Source organism: Toxorhynchites rutilus, chromosome 3, assembly GCF_029784135.1.
Source record: "Toxorhynchites rutilus septentrionalis strain SRP chromosome 3, ASM2978413v1, whole genome shotgun sequence".
Lineage (NCBI taxonomy): Eukaryota > Metazoa > Arthropoda > Insecta > Diptera > Culicidae > Toxorhynchites > Toxorhynchites rutilus.
In genome coordinates, this window is record NC_073746.1 from 314,305,641 (window position 1) to 314,333,360 (window position 27,720).

Below are 27,720 nucleotides of genomic sequence, written 5' to 3' on the forward strand. Positions count from 1 at the left end.
GCATCCGTCGACGTCTGATAGCTACTGAAAAACAGAGGCCACTCTTCTGGTCGGCCAGAGAACGGTGGAAGTTTTCGGGACAAAAACTGACGAGCTGACAACTGTGCTTTCGATGGTCCACTTCTAATGACATTTTCGGATTTATTTCTAATTTCCTTTTCTCCCTATGATTCGTACTCAGAACCGCTGCTGTCTTCGCTGTGCGCGTTGGCGTCTGACTGCTTTACAATAGATGCCTGAACGCCTTTTACTCCTGAAGATCCAGCTTGTATGACCGGAGTTGAATTGCTAACGTTGCCATCGTAAAACTCTTCAGTACTTATTAATTCCTCTTTCTTTTCGACAGCTACGTTTTTCTTCACATTCTTCTCCCGCTGAACCTTTTTTTCTTCTCGGGATCCTTCTCTGCTTAGCTGATCTAATTCCTGCTGCAACTTCTTGCGCTCGGCATCTCTCTCGTGGTTGAATTCCGCTTGCGCCTTAATTTTCATTTCCAGGATCTTCTCAGTGTACCATTGCATCTCAAGTTTCTCTTTTTCCAGCTCTAGCTGCATTTGGGCATACTTCAATTTCTGCGTCTGTCGTTTCTTCATACGTTCCCTCTCCAGCTTTATCGCTTTCATGGCTACTGCCATCTCTTGATCTTCCTGATCGGGATCCGTCACTTCAGTACCGACACTAGAAATCTGTAAAACACTGGCACCCTCTGATCTTATTTCGTCACCAGATTTACGACAGTCAGGACACATCCAATCATCATCATCTTTTACTGGTGATGACACACCGACATAACCGTAGTGGTACCAGCTCTCACATTGATCGCAAAACACCATCTTACTTTCGGCATGATCCGGAAGAGAGCAACGCGCACAGTTGTACCCCGTCTTGTTTGGATCCTCTTCTGCCATCTCAGTTTCGAGGTTAGATTGTCCCGTACGTCGAGTTTTACTCATTTTTGAGATTGTTCGGACGTTGTCTTGAACTAGATTTTTGAAGCAACTTTTTTTCTTTATCAGCAGCTCAAAACTGCAATGAACTTTATTTAAAAATAACATTTTTTTTGTAACAAGCTGTTACTCACATGAGAAGTTCTATGCTACAACTTCCTTTTTCTTCAACCAGCTAATTTCCGCCTAATATCCTCCTGTTTTCTATATTTAATTATCATTTCATCAATACAATTTCAATGTTAAGCATTTCACTCATATTTACCCCAGATAAACAATTATTTAAACTTTAATTAATTTCACAATTTTCTATTTTTGTATACTCATCAACCTTATACTTTGCTTTTGTTTTATTTTGTTGTCGATGACGTTTTTTTGTGCGCCGGTTGTCGCGCTCACCACTGGAGAGCGCTTGTATCATCTGATAGTGTTTCCAGCGGTGCCACAACACATCTCCAATTCTACAGAAGAGCAATTCCAAATGAAATCGTCTTAAAAATGCAGGTTTTAACACATTGCGGACCGCTCACGACATTTCTCGTGTTTCGTGTTCCGTCTCTTACGGATGGATCACGAAATAACCCGTGTTTTCTACACTTGAAGGTTAAAGCGTTGACTAGCGTTGACCAATGAGCATGACTGGTGAACTAGTCCAGTCAGTGGTTATTTTAACTGACTCGGCTAATGAATACAAATCTGCCTCTTCAATCAACTGACTTCAATACACTTTTCTACTTTCCTAGGAACGAAATTTATACCCGCATACGCAATCTTATTTTTACGTCCATATTAAAGAGGAACGAAAACATGATTTTTTATTGTCTACCCCAAGGGATGGCTAAGATGGCCGCCTTTTTGTAGCCAGCATAGAAAATCATGAGCATAGGAATCATAACCTAAAATTAAAAAAGGAAGTGCTCCGCGCGATTCTCCAGCAGTGATTTTAATTGCAAATAGCAAAGAAAGCTTCCGGATGGGTATCCAAACATCACTTGCCAAAGGAAACTATCCAACGTAATCAAATATTAACATATATGACACCAAATAAAGGGTGTGTCACATCAAATTGCATCACGGAAAAAACCGCTGTAGAAATTCGCCCAGTAGACCGATCCTTTTGAAAATTTTAGACAGTAAAATAAAAACTATTAAACAACTTTTGGCATTTTCCATTTTTCATACTTCGAGCCCAAGCCCGTATGCTCGTACCTTCCTCTTTACCCCGTCCATAAGGTTCTGTACAACGTCAGGTTGTAGTTTTTTTTGAACAGAAATCCATTTTCTCTTGAAGTCCGCCTCCGATTTGACAACTTTTGGGTTCTTCCGGAGGGCCTGCTTCATAATCGCCTAATATTTCTCTATTGGGCGAAGCTCCGGCGCGTTGGGCGGGTTCATTTCCTTTGGCACGAAGGTGACCCCGTTGGCTTTGTACCACTCCAACACGTCCTTTGAATAGTGGCACGAAGCGAGATCCGGCCAGAAGATGGTCGGGCCCTCGTGCTGCTTCAATAGTGGTAGTAAGCGCTTCTGTAGGCACTCCTTAAGGTAAACCTGCCCGTTTACCGTGCCGGTCATCACGAAGGGGGCGCTCCGCTTTCCGCAAGAGCAGATCGCTTGCCACACCATGTACTTTTTGGCAAACTTGGATAGTTTCTGCTTGCGAATCTTCTCCGGAACGCTGAATTTGTCCTCTGCGGAGAAGAACAACAGGCCCGGCAGCTGACGAAAGTCCGCTTTGACGTAGGTTTCGTCGTCCATTACCAGGCAATGCGGCTTCGTCAGCATTTCGGTGTACAGCTTCCGGGCTCGCGTCTTCCCCACCATGTTTTGCCTTTCGTCGCGGTTAGGAGCCTTCTGAACCTTGTATGTACGTAGGCCATCCCGCTGCTTGGTCCGCTGGACGAATAAACTTGACAAATTCAGCTTATTGGCGACATCCCGGACCGAACTTCTCGGATCACGTCTAAACTGCTTAAATACGCGCTTGTGATCTTTTTCACTGACGGAGCATCCATTTTTGCCGTTCTTCACCTTCCGATCGATGGTTAGGTTCTCGAAGTATCGTTTTAGTACTCTGCTGACCGTGGATTGGACGATTCCCAGCATCTTACCGATGTCCCGATGTGACAACTCCGGATTCTCGAAATGAGTGCACAGGATTAATTCACGACGCTCTTTTTCGTTCGACGACATTTTTCCAAATTTACGAAAAATTGACAGTGAAGCATGGCCAACGTGATCTATACACTCTTGTCTGATTTTAAAGCGAAAGCTGAAGATATAATTCCTAAAAATTAAATTTCTACAGCGTTTTTTCCGTGATGCAATTTGATGTGACACACCCTTTATTGAACAATACGTAAGTCCCTAAGCGCGAGCGCTGTTTTATGCTGCCTACGCTCAATTCGCATTGGTTGGAATAGGGTTGCCAGAGCCCCGGTCTACCTATCGTGAACTCAAATCAACGAACTTAGACATTTATCAAGTATGCTATAAATGTCCTGGGGTTAGGATTAGGAAATAGCGTGCAAAATAGCGCACACACACTGCACGCTATTTTATACGTGTGAATAATGTTCGTGTACGATACAGAATAATCTAACACTCCTGTAGCGTATGTCAAACCACGTTGAACTCAAACATCGATGCATGCACACGTACATGGGAGAGAGCAAGAGAGGAACGAATTCGTTTTGAGGGAAGTCACTTCAAAATGCAATGAGGACATTTTGACTGGGAAGAATGAAATGATATAGTCGAGTAGGTAGAGGGAGATAGCGACTAATCGGTCGACTGACTGTTTAGTCGTTTTGGCGAAGAAACTGCGTGAAGATAACAATAGTCATTTCTAAGTGAATACGGATATAGGATCAGCTGACTCTCCTTAGTTGACTATGACTATGCAGAGCCCTGTCCAAAAGTATGAAGTCGTCTCAAGGGATATGGTATAATAATCGTTCGTTAACTGGTCCTGGTTTAACTGGTCTGCTTTTTTACTGGGCGAATGTTAACTAGTCCTTGGACCAATTCATGCAAGCCCAATTCATGCAATTTTGCCATCGTTTTCATTGATTTGTGATTTTTCCATTTTTATTGTTAAATAACAAAACTTGCTTCACTCTCAATGCTAATGTAACTCACGAACCAATCGACCGATTGCTGTCAAATTTTTACACTTATCCATTGAAAGAAGGTGCTTTGTGGTAGTTAAGTTGATTTTTGCAAGAGGCGTCATCTAGACGTCAACTTTATGAACTTTCCAGCCGAACTGTTATCTATTCCTCTTCTCCTTCGTCATGGACAAGCATGCCGATTTTCGTACTCCATATCCCCCTAAAGATGTCCACGCGGTATGTAGACAACTTCTATATTTACATATAGATTTTCATGTAGAACTATATGTAGAATCTATTTTCTATGCAATTTTTCCAAACGTCAATTTTGTTAAACGTTGTAAAATCGAAAAATTTAACTTCCATTATTATTAGTACACTTATTAGTAGTCATTAGTTGAAACCACAGGAAATTTATAGGGTGGAGTTTATTTTTTGACACTGTTTTCTATTATTTTATGTAGTCCATTAAGTTTCCACAGCTTTGAGTGCCACGCAGCTTCGATCAGTCCAGTTTTCAAGTGGAAGGTGTATTATAATTTAGGGATTCTTTCTTGAAGAAACGATTCCCAATTTAATATACGACCCTAAAGAAAAGCTAGAACTAGTGATATGAAAAAATGACATTGAAAGAAAAATCGGAAAGGGTCGGGAGAGAATCGATGATTTTTTTGTAGATGTTGCGATAGAATTTATGAACTGGAAAAAAAAATCAACATATTATGAACAAACAATACTCAAAAAATGTATGCGATAAATTTTACACGGATATGATTTATAAATTTTCAAATTCATTTTAGGTGACAATGTGGAGAAAATGGATAAATCCCAACCATTGCCTAAACCGAAGCCGCTGTCGAGTGAAGTGAAAACTATTCTAAACCGATGCTTCATTTGCGACACTACCCACGTGAGCCCATGCCATCTCAAGGTTCATCTCGGGAGCCACAAGCAAATGCTACCTTTCAAATGTTCACAGTGTAGCACAGAATCAAATCCGATTGTTTACACTAACATGACGCTTCTTAACAAACACCTCGAAACGCATGGTTTCAAATACGTCTGTCCTCACTGTCCGTTAAGACACCGGACGAAAGGCCGGTTAGAATTTCACTTGAAGGGCTCCCATAGCGATCAGGAATCTAAACACCAATGTGAAACGTGCGGGAAAATTTTCACAAATGTTATTGCATACTGGAATCATGTAAACGGTCACCAGAATGTAATTGCGCAACGATTCAAATGTGAATTTTGTCAGAAGTGTTACACTGCACGCTTTCGGCTCCTGAGGCATCAGGCATTGCATAGGAAGCAGCAACTGGCATCTGTAGGTAAGTATTACGAAGCTGTTTAGTGTAGCTAATCATTCACTCACAGTTGAGGATTTTGAGTATTTGGTTTTTAGAACTAACTTCATAATGATTGTTTTAGATAAGGAAACAAAAGTATTAAAATCGAAAATGACCACTCATGAAATGAGTAATGCAGTCTCTGGAAAAGAGCATCAAAACAATACTGTGAACCCAAGAGAAGTGGCTGATCCGTTTCTGGAACAGATTAAAAACGACAAAAATGGTAATACGGAAGGAACGCACACAGGATCAGAAGATATGGAGGAAAATACTGATGAGGAAGGCAATGAGAATAACGAATTAAGTAGGTCTACAGTACCAGCAAAAATGAAGCAAAGTACTTGGGTGAAGAAAATTATGCCAACAAAATGCTACATTTGTGGCACTGTTCTCGAAAGCGAAAAGGATTTCTATGGTCATCTCAAGACCCACAAGACTATGTTACCCTACAGATGCTCGGAATGTAGCACAGAAACGAATTCTGTCGTAGTTTCCACCACGGTAGCCCTCAACAAACATTTCCAAAAGCACAGCTTCAGAAATGTTTGTCCACACTGCCCGTTACGATACAGGAAAAGTCTGTCGTTATCACTCCACATTCGAAGCGTCCATGGAGACCAAAAATTCGAATACATCTGCGAAATTTGCGGACTGAGGTTTGCTAGGAACAAATATTTTTTATATCGGCAACATATGACCGGTCACAAGAATCTCTCGATGCAACGATTCAAGTGCGAACCTTGCCAGAAAAGCTTTCCGTCGCAGCGTAATCTGAACCGGCATAAATCATCTATTTTGTGTATACGTAAGTATATTGAAATAAACTTAACTGACGACGTGAGGCTTGCTATATTTTGCTGTTTTAATTGTGCTCAAAATGATAGCAACGCCCAATCACACTAGAATTTTCATTTCTATTCATGAGCGTTGTTTCATTACTGTTCATGAGCACACAATCAATTCATCAATTGATCTTTTGGTGGAGGCATTTCCCATAAAACTATCAAAGCTATCATTCAGAAATGAGGCACCACATTTTGGTGATAGCAAAGCTCCCGGTAGTCGGATTTAGAAGCTTTTCCATTTTTCCATTTTTTCTTTGTATCGAGCAAAACCGCTGTGTGTGACAGCATTGAGAAAGATTATTGCTATCTTCCAGCTGGAGCGAGACTGTGACTTGAATAACGATGATCATGTATTAAATTATAGAGACACTAAAATTTCCAGTTCACTCGCCTTTAGCCTTGAAAAAGGTCGGTTAGGAAAACAAAACTAAACTCTCAGTCTGGAGAAAGGCAGTTTGTGGAAAGTCTCGCTGCCGGCTGATCACTAGCTCGATAACTCATGAATCATAAATGCTGCGGAATCGCGAATAGCTTATTTATAGTCAATAAATTGAAAACGGAGGGAGTCTCGATTGCAATATTTTCTCTCTTACATTATCAGTTGAACGAACGCTGCATTCGTTATTTACAACTCATTAGAACGTGCCTTGTTTTCTGATTTGGCACCATTAGAGCCCCCGCAGACTGCAGACTGATTTATCGGCCGATAGTTTGGTCGGTTTCTTAATCAGCACGGAGAGGTAGGCATGTGCGCACATTACGCCGATTCAGTTGAGTCGGTTTCTGCACCAGAAGGCCGACCCGACCAAACTGTTGGTTGACAGAAAGTCTGTAGTATGCGGGGGCTCTTACTGAAAGACGTAGTTGTTGAGACACCGACGGATAGTTCAATTCGATCGTACCACCTTATTACATCAACCTTGGTCACCAATGTCATCGTTGTTGTCGTCATGTTGTTTTTTTTTCCAAAATATATATATTTTTATCAAGGCTCATATGGCGTTAGCCTCACGGGGCCGGGAGTTCAATACTTTGACAAATTTTCTTATTATCTATGTTAGTAATATGTAACCGATTATTCGCGGTTGGCTCGAGGTTAGTATTACAAGTGTTTTCGTAATTGAGATGTTGCAGTCTCCAATGCTTTGTACGTGTGCCCGACACGCGATACTTCCTATTGGGATGCAGCTGACCATTAATCAGCAACGCCCCCTAGTCTGTACCTCATATCTAGCGTGGTGCGTCTTTCTCGACTCGAGGAATCCAGGATAGAATGGTCACTAGCCGGCGCAATCATCAGTTCGTGTAGAGTTGTCATGAGCGGTACAACCTTTGGCTCTTGTTGAATGATCAGTGGACTGCACAACTTTTGGCCCGTGTATCTGTAAAGAGTGTGTGTATGTATTGCCGCGACTAAGTAAAAGTTTATCGATCGGATAGGAGGGATATGAAACGGGGACACAACGAAGGAAACATCATTAAACGTTGACATCGGCGTTTCTGAGGAACAGGTATAGATGAAGCAGAAGATCAGGATCACGGCTACCTAAGATATCCCGGACGGGGATCTCCGATTGTCTGCCTTGTGCTCTCAGTGCTCTAGAGAGCTGAGAGCGAGCAGCATGGAACCGGATACACGACCAGACAACATGCTCGATGTCGTGGTAGCTATCGCCACAATCACAAAGATTGTTTGCTGCGAGCCCAATGCGATAGAGATGCGCGTTTAGGTTGTAGTGATTGGACATAAGCCGAGATATCACGCGAATGAAATCACGACCTACATTCAAGCCCTTGAACCAAGCACTCGTCGAGACCTTAGGGATAATCGTGTGTAACCAACGACCGAACTCATCTCCACTCCACTCCAGCTTTCGCTTATAATCAGATAAGAGTGTATAGATCACGTTGGCCATGCTTCACTGTCAATTTTTCGTAAATTTGGAAAAATGTCGTCGAACGAAAAAGAGCGTCGTGAATTAATCCTGTGCACTCATTTCGAGAATCCGGAGTTGTCACATCGGGACATCGGTAAGATGCTGGAAATCGTCCAATCCACGGTCAGAAGAGTACTAAAACGATACTTCGAGAACCTAACCATCGACCGGAAGGTGAAGAACGGCAAAAATGGATGCTCCGTCAGTGAAAAAGATCACAAGCGCGTAGTTAAGTAGTTTAGACGTGATCCGAGAAGTTCGGTCCGGGATGTCGCCAATAAGCTGAATTTGTCAAGTTCATTCGTCCAGCGGACCAAGCAGCGGGAGGGCCTGCGTACATACAAGGTTCAGAAGGCTCCTAACCGCGACGAAAGGCAAAACATGGTGGGGAAGACGCGAGCCCGGAAGCTGTACACCGAAATGCTGACGAAGCCGCATTGCCTGGTAATGAACGACGAAACCTACGTCAAAGCGGACTTTGCAGCTGCCGGGTCTGTTGTTCTTCTCCGCAGAGGACAAATTCAGTGTTCCGGAGGAGATTCGCAAGCAGATACTATCCAAGTTTGCCAAAAAGTACATGGTGTGGCAAGCGATCTGCTCTTGCGGAAAGCGGAGAGCCCCCTTCGTGATGACCGGCACGGTAAACGGGCAGGTTTACCTTAAGGAGTGCCTACAGAAGCGCTTACTACCACTATTGAAGCAGCACGAGGGCCCGACCATCTTCTGGCCGGATCTCGCTTCGTGCCACTATTCAAAGGACGTGTTGGAGTGGTACGAAGCCAACGGGGTCACCTTCGTGCCAAAGGGAATGAACCCGCCCAACGCGCCGGAGCTTCGCCCAATAGAGAAATATTGGGCGATTATGAAGCAGGCCCTCCGGAAGAACCCAAAAGTTGTCAAATCGGAGGCGGACTTCAAGAGAAAATGGATTTCTGTTCAAAAAAAAACTACAACCTGACGTTGTACAGAACCTTATGGACGGGGTAAAGAGGAAGGTGCGAGCATACGGGCTTGGGCTCGAAGTATGAATGAAAAGAAAATGCCAAAAGTTGTTTAATAGTTTTTATTTTACTGTCTAAAATTTTCAAATGGATCGGTCTACTGGGCGAATTCTACAGCGATTTTTCCGTGATGCAATTTGATGTGACACACCCTTTATGTACACCGGGCATTGAGAAAGATCATGGGGGGCCGCATCGCAATGAAGACACTTGCGCTCTTTTGCGCAAGAAGTCTCATCATGACTCTCTCCACAATCTGCGCAACGTTGTTTATTGCAACAATAGGCGGCCGTGTGACCGAGTTGCATACATTTGTTGCATTTCATTACCCGGGGTACAAACAACCGAACAGGTAAACGAAGAGCACCTATTGCAACGTAGTTTGGAAGAGCGGAACCCTCAAATATCACACGAAAAGAGTTTGTCCGATTGAGAACTCGTTTGTCATTTTTAAGTGACACAGACTTCAGTCGATCGCATTCAAGAATCTTCACACTTTTAAGTGAGGAGTTCATGAAGCGACCGACACCATCGAGTATCTCTTTTCGAGTCAAACCCTCTTCGTTTATTACACCGTCTATTTCAACGTTGCAACAGGGTACGTATACGCGATACTCAATCGCAAAGAGATCACAGCGCGTTATTGCATTCGCTTGGGTCCTGCAAGAGACGACAACTCGTAATTTGTCTGGCCCCATCCGAGTAATTTCAGTAACTTTGGAAAAATTCTGCGTTAGTTCTTTTGAGATGCGAATAACATCAAGAGGTTTTGATTTTCGTCTAAAGTATACAATGAATGGACCTTTGAATCCCTCCGGGTATTCCTTTAGACGAAAATCATGTTTTTCATCAATTTCCTCATCTTCAGAACTTTCTACTTCATACACAGAATTTTCCTCCTCAACGTCTGGTTCATCCTCCTGCTCTTCAGGAGGTGGGTCAGCATCAGAAACATTCAATGACGTAGATGGGGGATCCTCCCCGCCCTCAGCCATAATATTAAATAAGTCACCTGTTCGATGTGAACAGTGTAGAATAATAATAAAAAAATAGAAAAAAATAAATAAGTAAATAAATTATTATATTTGTATTCAAGGTATATATAAATTATATTTATTTAAATTTTTTATTGTATAAAATTCAAAAATGAAAAAAAGTTTCAACAAAAGTTCAACGGTAATGTAAGAAAAATGTACACCCCTAATGCCAACGCTTGCCGATTTGGTAAATACAATGTTGGACAATGGTGTAAATCGTACACAGGAGGTTGAAGGAGTGATAAATGGAACAATAGAAAAATAAACTTCTACTTGCCGCTGCTGTGTAGCGTGTGATGAATGTGTGTTGATCTGAACTGGATCCTCAGCGTCTCGATCGTGCACCACTTTTTATTGAGCTCGCTTCACTCGCAAGCACTGATGAAAAAAAGCACAATATAGATCTGCGTGAAAAAAAAACACCGTTATCGGATCGATTCTCAAACTTGTCCGATCAGCTCGCGAGTTCTCGAACGAAATGTTTTTTTCAACAATTTATGTTGTTTTTGTTGAAAATTGTTTACATGGAGTAATTGGTCGGTGTTAAGTCAGACATGTGACATTTTCATGAATTGAATTTTCGAAGCATTGAATTTTTCTGTGCAATATTCGTTACGGAACCGTTTGGTACATCACGCCACTCGGGTCCGCCAACCTACGGTCGACAACGTGGAGCGTGCAGCGTCAGCAGTATGCAGTCATAAGAGGGCCGCGAGCGCATGGCTCGCCCTCTTTTTCGCTGTGCAGTTCTTGTGGAGCACCGGTGGTGCCGTGTGATTAGTGATAAGTGAATAAATTGTTGAAAGTAGTTAGTTTTTAAAAGTGTTTGCATATCACGATTCCCATAAGTGGTGTCAGAAGTGGGATCGTGAGGTGTTAAAATAGTGGAAGATCCCGCCGCACGAGTAACCAGCCCGGATGCTGCAAACACAACCGTAAGTGAATTACTTTTCAACATCTAAAACTCTATTATCAATCATGCCGGAAACAAGAGCCAGTGAACTTGAAGCACTCAAAACAGAGCTTGAACAGCTCCGAGCATTGGTAGTGGCCAGGGAGGGCAACAAATATGCCATCCCCGACCCTATTAAAAATATGTCGGAATTTTCCGGAAATAAAAAGGAATTGGCAAGTTGGCTCAAGGAAGTCAACGAGCTTTACGAAATGTTTAAAATAAAAGGCGAGAACGGGCAACCCGACTCGCTTAGCTCGATATATTTGCGGGGGTGACCGGAATAAATCGCCACAGTAAACAACTGCAACAGAAACAACCGCTTAGAAAAAGTGTAGTAGGCTAGAAATATTTGGCGCGGGAAAAACATCATGTGCCTCACATTTCTATTATAAATTTATTCTCTTGTTCTCGTTTTTCGAAATTTATTCTGAGGACAATGTAATGGGGACGAAGTCCCCATTTGGCGAGGATAAGGAATCGAGGCGGCCCATGCCGCCAAGATGACGCAATCCGAGTCCACCGCCGACCCGCCGTCGGAAGCGGCGGTGTCTCGCACGCAAACCTGGGATCCACTGATTGCCCGGTTAGTTTGAAACATAGGATACGATCCTTTAGCAATGTCCGACCGAGCTCTAGCGAGCGTCGGACGGTATACGTCTGCCCGGGGCGTTACGTTTGCCTGGGGCGATACGTTTGCCCGGTTAATTCTTGTTTTGAAATACAATACCGCGCCACAATATTTATAGCCTACTACACATTTTATAAGCGGTGGTTTCTGTTGCAGTCGTTTTCTGTGGCGATTTATTCCGGGAACCATTTGCGGGCAATAAAAAATAAAATCAAAGGGGACGCTCGCGTGATATTATGCGCAAATGGTGATCCCGATACCATTCACGGTATCAAATCGGTTCTCATCGAACAATATGGGGACCAGAAGGACTTCGCCACTAATTTGTCGGCGATGTTCCATTTGAAGAAAGGAGATAAGAATCATTTGAGATTCTTTAATGAAATCAAAGAAATTAACACTAGGCTAAAAGCCAATCTATCCTCGAACCCGTTATCGGCTCGAGAGGTAGTTGATGTGATAACAATCACACGATATTTGGACAACATCGGAGAGCCCCTGGCCTCCATTATCAGGCAATCGAAACCAAAATCTTTAGAAGAGGCATACCAGGCTGTATGCACTAATCAAAACGCGGAAAGTAGAACGAAACCCGCAAAACAAATTTTCAAACAGCACAGTAACCCTAGTAGCAGTGGTTCTGGTGGCTATAATAATAACAACAACAGCAACAGCTCTTACAGAGCATATGCCAAAGAAACGAACGCAAAAACTGCATTCAAACGACCGATTCAGCAATTTAAACCGCGCGTGGAACATAACACCAACGAGGTTGACGTGGATAGTGATGATGATGATGACGATGATGACAATAACGCGACCGAGTGCGAAGTGCAAAATACACGCGAAGTAAATTTTCACAGAGGAGAGGAAGACCAGACAATAACTTGAACAATTTCATTCCTTACATTCGCTACCGATCTAACAAGGGAATCTTAAAATTCTTGATAGACACAGGTGCGAACAAATCGTATATGAATCCAGAACATGTGGCAAACGCAAAAGTGACTGATCAGCCAGCCATCGTCACGAACAAAAATGGAAAATTTATTTTGGATAAAGTGGTGCACGCGAATCTTTTTCCGAAAGATGTCAACAGAGCACTACCATTTCATGTGTTTAAATTTCATAAATTTTTTGACGGGCTCATAGGGTACGAAAACTTAGCAGCCTTGAAAGCCGTGATCAATACAGATAAACACGAGTTGATTATTGGGAAATCTACGTACCAATTTTACCGGTATTTCCCTTCTTCCATGAATTTTCACGAAAATTTCGAAACTTTCATGAAAATTCCAACTTTACAAGATGGAACGTTTCTAATCGAAGATGAGCTTAACATTACTGCAAATGTTTCAGTCCAACCGGGACTTTACTTGGCAAAGAATAATAGTGCGATGGTTCATGTACATTCAAAAGGCCTACCGAAGCCTATATTGTCGAAACCATTCGAAAATAAAGACTTTCTTATAAAAACCGATAATCCAAAAGAGAATTTGAATTTCCCTGCGGATCATCTAAATAAAGAGGAGGTCAAACTTCTTGCAAAGACCTTACAGCCATTCAAAAGCATCTTCTTCCAGGAAGGTCAAAAACTTGCCTTTACACATCAAGTAAAGCATAGAATAGAGACCACCGATAACAAGCCAATACACCAAAAGACATATAAATATCCGTACCATCTAAGAGAAATAGTGAGTGAACAAATCCAAAAGATGTTGGATACAGGCATTATTAGAGAGTCTTCATCTGCCTGGACTTCTCCTATTTGGGTCGTACCTAAGAAGGTCGACAACTCAGGTGCGAAAAAGTACCGCATAGTGGTAGATTACAGAAAATTAAATAAAATCACACCGTCTGATCGGTATCCAATACCGGAAATCAGCGAAATTTTGGATCGTCTAGGAAATGCGCAGTATTTCTCTGTGCTCGACCTGGCCAGCGGGTTCCACCAAATAGAGGTAGACCCAGCTGACATCCCAAAAACGGCGTTTAACGTCGATCATGGGAAATACGAATTTGTGCGGATGCCGTTCGGATTGAAGAATGCGCCCGCAACATTCCAACGCCTGATGGATTCGGTATTACGGAAACATTTAGGTATTAGATGTTTCGTCTATATGGACGACATCATAATTTTTTCCAGCTCTTTGGAAGAGCACATGAAAGACATTCAAAAGGTTTTAAAAACTCTAAAGGAAGCAAACCTTAGAGTTCAGTGTGACAAGTCGGAATTCCTTCGTAAAGAAGTTGAATTCCTCGGTCACGTGGTTACTACGGAAGGGGTTAAACCTAATCCCAAGAAGGTTGAAGCAGTGAAAAACTGGCCTCTTCCGAAAACCCCGAAGGAACTAAAATCCTTCCTTGGAACAATTTCATACTATAGAAGATTCATTCCCGACTTTGCTAAAATCGCAAAGCCGATGACAAGTGTGCTTCGTGGAAAAACCAAATCCATAGAAATTACTCCGGAATATGAAAAAGCCTTTACTGAATTGAAAAATATAATGAGTTCGGATCTCTTATTGCACTACCCCAATTTTGACGAGCCGTTCGTTTTGACTACGGACGCGTCAAACTTTGCGATCGGGGCGGTCCTCACACAGATAGTGAATGGAGGTGAAAAACCCATTGCCTATCTATCAAGAACATTGACAAAGGCGGAAGAGAAATATTCTGCCACCGCCAAGGAACTGTTAGCTATCTATTTTGCAGCTAAAAAGTTCCGGCCATATCTGTATGGTAGGCAGTTTACCATATACACAGATCATGAGCCTCTTACTAAGGAAATCAAGTTAACAGATGCTACAGGACGAGTGACTCGCCAACGGCTATACCTGGAGCAATTCGATTTCCAGTTGGTTTACAAAAAAGGAAAACAAAATGTAGTGGCCGATGGTTTATCCCGGATACCACGAGCTGACGAATCTGAACTAAATATTCAAACCGTTTTGCAAAACGAGCTTTATGAAAATGACCCGATATATGGACCAGAAATAATTAACAAGTTTAGGAATCAGCTGATAATTAATGTGTCAAACGATCCTAGAAAATCGGCTCACATATTTTATTCTATATTTTCAGGTTACAGCAGGCATACTTTCAACCGTGGAGAATATTCCGAAGATGAAATCCGAAACATTCTTAAAAGTTATCTTTCCCCGACCATATCCAATGGTATATTCGCTCCCCTAGAGATTGCACAATTGTGTTCTAAAATAATGAAAGATCAATTCAAAGGCATGAAAGTACAATTTTGCAATCTAAAACTCCCTGATCTTATTTCTAAAACTGATCAAGAGGAATTTATTCGTAAGAGCCATAATTTTAACCACAGAAGTTGGAAGCTCACATACGAGGAGATTCGTCAGTCAGTTTTCTTCCCCGATATGATTACGAAGATCAAATCATTCGCAAAAAATTGTGAGGACTGCAAGTTCGCGAAATACGAACGACGTCCCTTCAAAATTCCAATAACTCGAAGAGCATACGACAAACCATTAGAGAACATTTTCATTGACGTGTACGTCAAGGAGGGTGAAAAATTCCTTACCCTTGTTGACGCATTTTCCAAATTTGCCCAAATTTTCAAAATCCAGAATGAAACGGCGGATGAGCTGATCGAAGTAATTACAAAATACTTTAAAATTTTCGGCCTACCAAAAACTATAACATGTGATCAAGCCACATCTTTCAGAAGCTCAAAATTCAAAACCTTTCTCCAAAATCAAAATATTGATATACACTTTGCCAGTACTAGTAACAGCAATGGCATTGTCGAGAGATACCACAACACGCTTTTAGAAATGTACATGTCAAACAGGAGAAAACTTGAAGAACTAACCTTATACGAAGGGCTCTCCATAGTAACTGCCCTATATAACGATACCAAACATTCAACTACGAAATTAAGACCTAGGGATATAATTTTTGGAAATTCTCATTCATTGAACCCGGAGGATATAAATACACAGAAAGCAAAAATAATACTAACTGCCAGGGAAAATATTGCGTTAGAAGCGAGGACACACAATCAGAAAAATGAAAGTCAAAACAATAAAGAATATGAAAACCTCACCATCAGTGAAGCTTTAGTTAAAGGGAAAGGAAAGCCGACCCCTTACACCAATAGATTTAGGCCAATTAAAATCCAAAGTCAAACCAGCAAAACTGTAACAGATGAAAAGGCTATCAAAATTCACAAATTAGATATGAAAAGAGCTAACTAAAACAACACTTTATATTTTCTTGCAGAATACTGTGGCTCCTTACGCTGGTAGGGATGGCCACTTCAGACTTGAGAATTCATACCCTGGATCAGAGTCCGATCATTATAGTTCCGTTAGGACCCGCTAAAATAAGCACTAGTTCTCTGCGAATTGTGCACCCCATAAACTTGACCTCAATTGGAACAATTGTAGAAAGCTTTAACGCCGTTTCTATGGAGAGATTGTCGAATCAAACGCCTTTTAAGTCAATAGTTAAAGCAAAATTAGACAAAATAAACTTGAGTTACAACCGAATAAAACCACTACGTAGGAGAAAACGATGGGAATCTCTCGGAAAGGCCTGGAAATACGTATCGGGAAGCCCTGATGCAGACGACCTTAAGATTATAAATTCGTCATTAAATTCATTAATTAGCGAGAATAACAAGCAAATAAGAATCAATAGTGCTTTCGATTCACGAATGAGCAACATTACAAAAGCAATTAACGTCATACTGGAAAATGAGGAAAATGTAATACATTCCTTAGAGGGCTTTGATGTATTAGAATTAATATTCAAAATTGATGAGCTATTATACCACTTAGACATAATCGAAGAGGCGATCACACTAGCGAGACGGAGTATCCCAAGCAGCCGCATCATTCACCTCGACGAATTGGAAACCATTCATCATTCCCTCATTAATGACGGTTTCGGGCTTAACTCGGTCGATAGCATACTTAGTACTGCCAATGCCTACGCAGTATTAAACAACGAAATTTTCATGTACATACTGAAGATACCCAGGATCAAAAATGTACAGTACACCCTCAACTTCATTGAACCAGTCATTGTAGATCACCACAGAGTCCACCTACAAACACAGTTTTATTTGAAAGGACAGAAATCATTCATGTTAAAAAGCGCTTGTTCCAAAGCCAACGCCATGTTTATATGTTCCTCAACGGATCTAGAACCTTTGACGGGTTGTATGCAACAATTGGTCTCCGGAAATACAGCAGAGTGTCCCATAGAACGCACCTACGGAAACAAAACTATTCGGAAAATCAATGATGGCAATATAGTCGTCAATGCAATCAATGTAACACTTTCGTCAAACTGTTCAGTCACCCAACGCACTCTACAGGGGTCGTTCCTAATCCAATACTCAAACTGTACACTGAAATTGGATGACGAGGAATATGTCAACACAAACATGGAGATACAGCCGTTCATACCTACCACGGGATTGAAGGTAAATCCAACCAAACTGGTACCGCTGATACTTCAGCAGTAGACGAAAGCCGAGGACGTCTTTCAGCTAAGGGGGAAGCCGTTACGGAACCGTTTGGTACATCACGCCACTCGGGTCCGCCAACCTACGGTCGACAACGTGGAGCGTGCAGCGTCAGCAGTATGCAGTCATAAGAGGGCCGCGAGCGCATGGCTCGCCCTCTTTTTCGCTGTGCAGTTCTTGTGGAGCACCGGTGGTGCCGTGTGATTAGTGATAAGTGAATAAATTGTTGAAAGTAGTTAGTTTTTAAAAGTGTTTGCATATCACGATTCCCATAAGTATTGTTCCCACAAATGTTAGCTACTCTTTGACAATCACGTCTGTGACGTCCAAATTGACTCCCTATTGAACTGATACAAGCCACCATATCGAGTTCCCCACTGACATTTTCCCTTTGTTGCACCCTAAATTGAGTTCCCCACCGACAGTTCTGTTCTACTACTGACAATACTGTGACGTATGATAATTGCAAAAACCATCAAGTCTCATGCCCAAAACAGACAGTTATTCGCCTTTCTATACTCTCTAACTGAACCAATGAAGCACTTTTTAGGACTTGACTGAACAATTTTGAAATATTTTTCAATCAATTAACAGTTCTGTGTGTCATTTTGTTATGAAAATTAGAGCGAGAAGGGGTGTGAGGCTGGAACGTTACGGTTACAGTTTACATATTAAAGCACATGCTTCCCATTTTCAATCATCTTAGGCAGCATTCCCCAAAAGAATGGTCAAATTCGAATTCATTGTCATCGCTACAGTCTAAACAGCACTCTGAAATAGTACATTTTGCGATCACTCATACTGAAGCATTTTTCACTGATCCGTTCAGTCAGAGTGAACCAAGTTCTTTTTTTTAATATAATGAAAATGTGTATCTTTTACGCAAACGGGTTCAAGCACATTTCTAGAAGGTACCTAGTAGCTTCAAAAAAAAGTTTTGTTGGTTTGAATTATATAAATTCAATATACAAATGATTGCCCATGGTTCTCTCTGTCTGCACATGATATAGAGGGTTCCCGGAATAAACCACTTCAGAAAACAACTGCAACAGAAAAAATCGCTCAAAAAAGTGTAGTAGGCTAGAAATATTGTGGCGCGGTATTGTATTTCAAAACAATCGCATCCTATGTTTCAAACTAACCGGACATGGGTGGAATACAGGTTTGCGTGAGAAAGACCGCCGCTTCCAACAGCGAGTCGGCGGTCGACTTGGATCGCGTCATCTTGGCGGCCTGAGCTTGGGCCGAATCATTATTTCCTTTTTATGGAGAATTCGCCCCCATTTAGAGGTGGGCAAAACGGTTCATTTCAGTGAGCAACTGAGAGCCGCGCGATCATCGAACCGAGCTGACTCATTTGACCAGTTTTTTTTTTTTGAACAGCGGCTCATTTTTGAGTCGAGACTCTTTTTTGAATCGCGGCCGTTTTTTTGAGCCGAGATTCTTTTGAACCGGGGCTCATTTTGAAGCCTCTTTCTAAAAGCGGCTCTTTTTTGAGCCGAGACTCTTTTGAACTGTGGCTCTGTTTTGGAGCCGAGACTCTTTCGAAAAGCGGTTCTTTTTTGAGCCGAGACTCGCGGCTCATTTTTCAACCGATACTCTTTTGAAGCGCATTTTTGTTAGCCTAGACTCTTTTGAAAAACGGCTCTTTTTTGAACCGCAGTTCATTTGTAAAGAAACGTGGATTGTATGCTCGTTCTGACGAACCGGCTCAAGTGATCGGCTGGTGAGTGCTCGTCCATCTCTGCCCCTATTACATTGACCTCAGAATAAATTTCGAAAAACGATAAAAAAATATTAATAATAGAAATTACGCTTTTCTTCTATGAGGCTTTTATAACTATGATGTTTTCGCGCACCACAATATTTCTAATCTACTACACTTTTGACGTAGGACTACGTCTTTGATTTCTAAAAAGGGGGGTCACTCTACGAAAAGGTAACGTTCATTAAGATTTTTAAAGTGCATATTACGCAGAATCGTTGCCTGAGACATCAACAGTGAAAATAATAAAACAAGTTAGCAATTTAACAAATAAAAGAGGTATGTTTTTCGAGCGGATGCGAAGGTAAATCATGTATTATGCATTCTCTCTTCCAACTTCGTTCCCATGAATGTTGTATGCAACACAAAATTGTGTGCAATAATTCAGTAACTGGACTGCAAAACAATAAACATAAGACTACTGAAGATGACATCTATTATTGATACATAACCGCTTTGCAGCCCAGTTAACGTACGCCCTGTTGTAGATAAGTCCAGTTGAAGATAGTCCAGTTAGCGAATGACTTCTGTATATGACGTGATGATGAACATATTAAGCGAGTGTCTTCCGGGCTGCGAAAAATGATATCAATACTAGAAGGATGACAGCGATTATCATATGGGGATGCCTTAATAAGAATAAGACGATGGAAAGAAATCACAATAGAATAAAATGAAGCAATTTCATATTTTCACCTCATAATATCACGAAATCATAAGTATTTCAACTTATTTTTTGTTTTTTCCCCATAAACTTCATATTCAATGTAATCAATGGGCCCTATTATAGAAATCGAATCGAGGATTCAATACTATCACTATCACACCGAGTAAAATCTGGATTTAAAGAAATCGAGGAAAACAGCTCGTTTCGTTACTCTGCTCGAATGTCAGTGGCGGTGCTGAAATATTTTGAAACGAGTTTGAAATGTTTCACAAAGCACTATAGAAAGGTTGCCAAATCTTTTTTGAGACATCTGAAAATGAATTTATAAATATCTACATTTCCAAAAGTATTAATATGGTTATGTTTTGGAGAAAACTGATATTCCCTCAACGAATGAAGTTTAATAGGCGTAATGCATGGATGTGTAATAAAAACGACATCATGGAACAATTTTCTTTACAAAAAAGACGGGTGGGTAATGTCGGGGACATAACCGGAGTGACGTAGGACTATACAAAGGGGACAGCTTTTGTTAAATATATATTTTAAATTTATCGTTTTATTTTCTTCTCCTACGTGAATACCTACCTATCTACCTGAAAAATGGATTAGTTTACTGTTTACTCTTTATGAACATGTTGATGGTTCTGAAAAGAACCTTTGGTGTTGTGTTTTTGTTATCACTCGATATTCCTATCTTGTTCGGTTAAACCTTCCTGTTTAGCTATTGCGTTTGCCACTCGCCACAGCTTTCACAGTTGGAAAATTTCTTCCCATCCAGCTTGTGACATATTGTACATTAAATTACATTCAATGGCACGTCGCATTACCACCACTCAGTGTCGGATTGAAGGTAATTTTAACCTGTAATTGAACATTTGTGATGATAGTGGTACAGTGTCGACTTTCAATGTGGGGTCATAATTTGGACCCCGAACTCTATGTTTACAAAAATGTCCAACTAAATATGTCGCATTACAGGTCCGTCCAATTAGCTAAATGTCGAGATAAGTGTAAATTACTGTACTTTCAATCTAGAAGCAATTTAAGAATTGGTGAAAATCTTGGGTTGCTTGGGTTGGTTTGTTGATGTGTTGTGATGCGAACCGATGTGGTGTACGGTTTGAATGAGAATGATCGTTACGGCAGCGGAGCGGGGATTTTTAAGCTGACTGGCTGGCTCGAGAATTACGCATGTGTGAGACTGCGACCAATGTTTCGTTCATTTTTTTCTTTTTCCTTTCCAATCGTGCTTCATTCTATTTCGCTGCTGCTCTGGTTGCCCGTTTTGGTCGGTACGATTTGAGGAGCACAAAATGGACCAATCAAAAATGGGCACATAGTGCATTTTGACAATGCTTGATATTTCACAATTATTCAATTATTTATCTCAAGAAAAATGAAATGTTATTCGTTATGATAGATGCGTAGATATATTTCCTATCAATTGATGCAAAAACCTTTGCGATCTATTGAGAAATGCTCGAGTTATAAGCGTTCCAAATCTTGCATTTTTTCCTACTTGTTCAGTGCCTAGATTTCCATTTCACCCCCTATATCTTCCGGTTAGACGTAGTCCTACGTCAAAAATATAATTATAAAAAAATGAATCTTTTCATGTATTTTCATAACTGCAATCTATGAAATTCCGTAAGGAGTCACACATCAATTCCACTTTTTTTTAGCAAAAAAAAAAAAGTTTTGCATGTAATTTAGCGTCGATTTCTTGTTGTAGTGGCGTCAATAGCTTTATTGTAAAGGGCCACCATCCTGCCCGTGTCTACGTAAGTATCCGGTAGAGTGAATGTAGGCTTATGGGGTTGACACTTATTGTTTGCATTCAGTTATATGTTGAAAATTTTCTATTGTTCTAGGTAATACCATAATTGATTAAAGTTACAGTCAGGGTTCAAAAGTGAAAGCGAATCCAAATGATTTCGTCGTGACAAATATTGGTATATTGGGCCACCACCTGTGGCCCTAGATTCTCGCTTGTTGTGTGCTAATGTTTTCTTTACCTTTCACCTGTTTGTAATTAAAAAAAATCATTATTGTTTTGCAAGACATTTTAGCTTTAGCATATGGTATAGAAAGTTTGGTATAGTATAGCAATCAAAAATAAAACTGCTGACAAAAGTAACAGGTACTAATGTACGCTAGCAGGAATAAGCAATTTTTAGGTAGAAAATTCGGTTGATAGTAATTCAAAGAATATGATACAATTTACTTATGAAGATATATGTATCGTAGAAGAAACACTTACTTTCTGCCATTCTGAACCAAGACACATTGATGGTCTCAGTACATTAAGCTCCTCACTGAATTCCTCCCACTTTTCCTTAACCGGGATTCTATTTGAACTGCCTCCACAAAAATTTCGAGCAATGTTTACATTCGCTTTCATTGGTTTAACGAGTCGTTCAAACTGTTGGTGATTCGTCTGTCCACTCATTTTCAGCCAGAGAGATATGCGCTGGAAGTAAGTTCTGCATTGTAAATTATAAAATGATTAATATGAGTAATGCTGGATTGAACACATACCTTGTATAGACTATTCTGGCAGCACCGTAAAACAAATAAAAACAACTCGAAAAGTTCTGACACTTGCATCGATAGCTATCACTCGCTCGTTGCTATCGAATTGCTCGATTCCTATAATAGTAAAATAGAGCTAACGAGCAAAATTCTTATCGCCTCGATTTCTATAATAGGGCCCAAGGACAATTTTTTTTGTTTACCGATCCACATATACTTCATCTACAATTCCACCATGTTATGTGTCACACTCATATTCATTAATCATTTTCTATTAGACATTTGACATTTCCTGCCAGAAGTTTATTTTATTTTTTTTTTCGTTACAAACCGTTTGACGATTATGAATACATATAACAAAAGGCTACTCAGGGCTACTATTTGGAGTTTCAAAAGAGTTCAGCTAATAGATTTCTGAACAACGAAAGGAATAACACTTGAAAAACAACTGTTCTGAACAATCATAGTCCTACGTCAAACTTCCGTCCGTGACCCTAGGCTCAGTCCCTTCTACTTTTTCTGAACGGTTGTTTCTGTTGAACCCCTCATCAATATTGGTATCAAACGGAAGGGACCAGTAGAACACAGTTATTTATGAAAATGAAAATCCAAAATGGTCAGAAAATGGCGTCCGCAGTAACAAAATAACCAACTACTTTTTTAAACGGTTTCATTCAACTTGACCTGTTTGTATGTCCGTAGGGTTGTCCCACATTAATAGAAATTTTTCACCGTTCCTTCTGATTAATTGATCTGAAATTTGAAACACACCTTTATCTCTGCTGTTAATATAATACTGCGTATTCCATTATCTTAAAAAATCCAATTTGACCGCCACTATAAAATGGCCTTGGTTTAGTCCTTCGTCTCTCCGGTTATTTCCCCGACATTACGCAACCGTCTTTTTCTCTTCTTTAACAATAAACTATCACTTCTAGCCTTATGTGGTTACTAGTTCTGATATTCAGCAACATGTCTGATTTTTTTGAGCGCGAAAAAATCAAAAACTGTTCATTTTGGAACCATTTTTGTGTTAACAACTCCCAATTCAAAGCAGTAAAAGAAAATTTCTCGAAAGTCATTCAAAAACAGTCAATTTGTTGAGGTTTTCAATACATATAAACTGTTTAGGACCTGCTGAGTCTGATTATGAATTTTATTAGTTGTTTTTGTTGAAATCATAACTTGAAACTAAAACAAAACTTTAAAAAAACATGTTTACATGTCAGTGGCAGCTATATTGCCACCTACATTTTACGCTAGATGGGCTGTGGCAACTATGTTGCCACCCATTTTTTCAATGTTTTACTTAACTTAATGTTATACTTAACGTATTGAAAAAAAATGTTTTGTGTATTTTTCCATGTAAACATGTTGTATTTCAGTTTGCGTTGATTACATGCCTAATTATCACAGCCCGTTAAAGGGTCAATGAAGATTTAAATGGAAGAACTACAAATTCCTAAAAATTCAATAAAACAACTGTTCGCTCAAGTATGAGTGGAATATAATAAGTTTAAGATGAATTCATGATTTAATTGTTTTATCGACAAACTATTGGCGTAATTTGAATACAGATATACACGCATTGAACCGAAATAATTGGAAACCTATCGCTTGGAAAATCTTTTAATACTGAAACAAATTTCATTATCATTTAAGGTAACACAGCGGAGGGACCACGACAGGAAACGACTGCCCCCGAAATCAGCAATACAGTTGCCGAAATGAGCAATATAGTCGCACAAGAAAATGCTATAAACTCGAGAGAGGAAGCTAACCACCTTTTACACCAGACTGAAAGCGATAATCGTCAAAACCCAAATCCGATCACGAAAATAGAACCAACCGATATAGTGGAACCTATTGATCATGATATAACCGCGAATCAACCCAAAGATGAGGTGAACAATGAGAAACACGAAAACGATTTCAATAGCTCTGATGAACCACCGAAAATTGTGCTGAGTAGGAAGGTATTGAAAATTTATCCAAACAAATGCTACATTTGTGATACGGTCCTCAAAAACGAAAACGATCTGAATAAACATCTTGAGAGCCACAAGAGTATGCTTCCCTATAAATGTTCGCAGTGTAGCACAGAGGCGAATCCCATCAAAGCTTGGACCATGATAGCGCTCAACAAACATTTCCTGAGGCATAACTTCAAGTACGTTTGTGCACATTGTCCGTTACGATATCGGAAGAATCCTTCGCTGAAACAGCATATACGAAGCGTTCATGGAGACCAAAAACTTGAATACAACTGTGAAATAAGCGATCACAGTGATCAACCCAAGCAACGATATAAGTGTGCATCCTGCCAGAATTTTTTTTCGTGTAGGAGCTCTCTTAGGAAACATCAAGCATCCTGCCCGTGTTTACGTAAGTATCCGGTAGAGTGAATGTAGGCTAATGGGGTTGACAATTATTGTTTGCATTCTGTTATATGTTGAAAATTTTCTATTGTTCTAGGTAATACCATAATTGATGAAAGTTACAGTCAGGGTTCAAAAGTGAAAGCGAATCCAAATGATTTCGTCGTGACAAATATTGGAAGCAATCGTGGGAAAATCAAAGGTCCTATTGAGGAACAAGTAAAACTAGAGCCCATCGATATAAAAAATGAACCATTTGATTCCGATGATGAAGGATTGCGAGATGATGGGTTATAACAAGAAGAATAACAGAACTATTCTCTCAAAGAAACAATGGACGGAAGAAGTATCCGAGAGTAATGGAAATAATTCTAAACATTAGCTATATTGGTGATAATATTCTCGAGAACAGAAATGATCCAAGATCTTCTTAAAAGTAACAGGAAGATGTTAGTAGGCAGATGCAAAGCCAATCAAACTGGAATATTCTCTCGAATTAAGCAATTACGTGGAATGATACAAGAAAAATATCATTTAACTCAAAGAAATGGTACTCGATTGTTGTTGGTGGCAGATGAATATTTCACATATCCACGGAATAGGATCGTTGCAGCTACACCGTCAATACTAGACTTCAGCAATTCTTCTTGAAGTCCGAAAGCCCAAGCGTCCAACAAAATTCTGTTTGCTTCACGACACTCAATGGATTTGTAAGTATGTTGTAGCTCTGGCCACCAATTAAAAATTGTGTTTCACTACTTTCCAACTTGCATCATTTTACTGCTCAGAGCATTAATGTTTCTAGGTCCATACTCTTTTTCAATGGTGTCACGTCCAACGAGAAAGCATAAAATTGTAGTTCATACTCTGATACGTTCTTATATATAGAACCAACCCGCCCGATGTTTTCAGCTTCCTCATCAATATCAGCTCAAACCATTTCGAAGACATTAGGAATGCTTAGCTTACATCATCTGGCCCTCACTTGATGCGCTTTTGTACTCACTGCATGCAATAGCAAAGAACTCCGGACTCACCTAATGTTTACTTTCTCACATGGTTCTCTCTGGGTCATCGATCGACCAAAGCTGCATGAACCGGAGGAATCTGTCCGGCGATGTCCGCGCTCAACCGTCTTTACGAGTCAATATTCCAACACAATAGCTCTATCTCAGATCTTTTGCCACAGGTAGTCATGTCTCGAACATCGGTCACATATCAATTGGATGTAATTCGCATAGACGTTTTTCTCATCTTCATTCACACAATTTTCCTGCGCTCGCTTCAGCAAAAATATGTCCTAGCACCAGAGCAGCAGACCCTAAACAATTGTTGCTGTTTACTTCGGTGAGAGTAGTGATCCCCGATAATCGTTCGATTAATCGATTAATCGAATACTTCCTACAGAAATCGATTATTAATCGAACGAATACTGCACAACCAATAATCGAAGCGAACGAATAATTTACGTCGATTAATCGATCTAAACGTTGAGAGAAAAAAACGTACGGCCGTTGCAGTTTTATACTGAAAATCAATCATTATCTTTGACGCTCCCTTAAGTTCATAAACGAAGCTCAATGCCGTCAACGCGAATTGAGCATTCTTTACGACTTTAGGGGAGCGTAAACGATAATAATTGATTTTCTGGTGGAATTAACATATTTTTGATTCCATATGGCTTTCTAGCAAATGAGAAATATTAGTCTGACGGATTATTTCTCTCAGTATTGCGATTAATCGATTAATCGATTATTTGGGTCGATTAATCGTATCGAATAACGAACTGCTGAAAACTATTCGATTAGCTGATGAACGATTAATTTCAAAAATCGGGGATCACTAGGTGAGAGATCTCGCTCAAGGCGCGTAGAATTATATCCTAAGGTGGGCCAACTTGCTAAAACCACTCTTCAGCCATCTTGGAAGTGTGAAGTGCTACTGTGTTTTGTTTGTAACCAAAACACAATACGCTTGTGCCCAAGCTCGCTCGTGATCAGTCTGTCTCTTTCACACTTCAAGGAAAAAAATCCCCTTCTGCTTTCTTCCGTACTGTTTTCATATACCGCTCCCCTAACCAACTTAGTGACGAAACGGCCTCACCTAGTACCATAGACCCGTCTTGATCTCGCTATTGGCTATGCGATGTTTTCGATGTTTTCACATTGTGCAGGGGTGAAATTAGTATTTTACCTATTATAATATAAAATAAAAAAAAATTTTACAAGAGATTATTTGACCACATGTTTTCTATTCACATTGAACGCTAATTTGATACGGAGAAGTTATGTTTCATTCATAATTTCTATTTGAAACTAATTTCTGCTATTTTGAAACTATTTTTTTTCTATTTTGAAACTATTTTAATAAGGCAGTTTTTTGCCTGAAAACTTATTAATATCTTTGACGCTTCACCCGACCCGACTTTATCCACCTCACGATCAGCATAATCTGAGCTACTCCCATATAGGATTCTAAAGTCTAATCCTGTATTCTTCCTATTCTCGTGTAATTTGATATACGGGCAGCTGTATGACACCCGCCATGTTTTTTGGTGCCAACATCTCAAGCGTCAAAAGTATTTATTTTCTTCAAAACAGCGATCCGCGTTGGCGGCATTGTGCTTCGTTTACTAGTTTAGGGGAGCGACAACGAATAGCTGATTTTCAGTCGGAATGAACGTTTTCAAAATTAAAATTATGAATGAAAATTAGCTTTTCCATATCAATTTAGCAATTCTTTTTTAATTAAAAACATTTTTGTTTGCAGTTGGTGAAAAAGTCTCATACGAAAATTGTTTATGAAGACAATTTTATATTATGATGAAAAAAATCAGCAACAATTTTGGAATTGTATAGCCATATGGTTTAATGAAAGTCAGAAATATGTGTTTCAAGTAATTAAATAACATTAGGTGAAAATTTTCATTCAAATTTTAAAACTCAAAAACCGGCTTCGTGTCTTCTAATCTGATAGAGATTACACTAACGAGTTTGGGACACAAATTATGGCCCTAATTTGAAGTCGCCACCAGACGTCAACACCATCGCGAAT

At 40.1% G+C, this 27,720-nt stretch overlaps 2 protein-coding genes and 1 long non-coding RNA gene across 3 annotated transcripts in view; 2 read left to right on the forward strand and 1 right to left on the reverse strand.

Moving 5' to 3' along the window:
- The first annotated feature begins 4,835 nt into the window (after positions 1-4,835).
- On the forward strand, positions 4,836-24,963 carry LOC129776672 (zinc finger protein Xfin-like). The gene is made up of 4 exons (XM_055782456.1): positions 4,836-5,391; positions 5,492-6,217; positions 23,951-24,673; positions 24,764-24,963. The coding sequence occupies exons 1-4, from the start codon at positions 4,878-4,880 to the stop codon at positions 24,961-24,963; spliced, it is 2,163 nt and encodes a 720-aa protein (XP_055638431.1). The 5' UTR covers positions 4,836-4,877.
- LOC129776679 (uncharacterized) lies at positions 22,023-26,014 on the reverse strand. The gene is made up of 3 exons (XR_008743148.1): positions 25,704-26,014; positions 22,295-22,405; positions 22,023-22,226 (listed from the first exon to the last, which is right to left on the reverse strand). It is a non-coding gene; the product is annotated as an uncharacterized LOC129776679 (long non-coding RNA).
- LOC129776671 (zinc finger protein 595-like) overlaps positions 25,249-27,720 on the forward strand; it is a 28,117-nt gene continuing 25,645 nt past the window's right edge. Inside the window, exon 1 of the transcript XR_008743142.1 lies at positions 25,249-25,376. The gene's annotated coding sequence lies outside the window, so the exon portion shown is untranslated. The remainder of the gene's footprint in view (positions 25,377-27,720) is intronic.

Bases quoted from the DNA above. Each gene is read 5' to 3' on its own strand.
- LOC129776672 (XM_055782456.1), top strand. From the start codon at position 4,878: ATGGATAAATCCCAACCATTGCCTAAACCGAAGCCGCTGTCGAGTGAA. The intron at 5,392-5,491 runs GTAAGTATTACG...TGATTGTTTTAG, and splicing joins GCAGCAACTGGCATCTGTAG to ATAAGGAAACAAAAGTATTA. The intron at 24,674-24,763 runs GTAAGTATCCGG...CTATTGTTCTAG, and splicing joins AGCATCCTGCCCGTGTTTAC to GTAATACCATAATTGATGAA.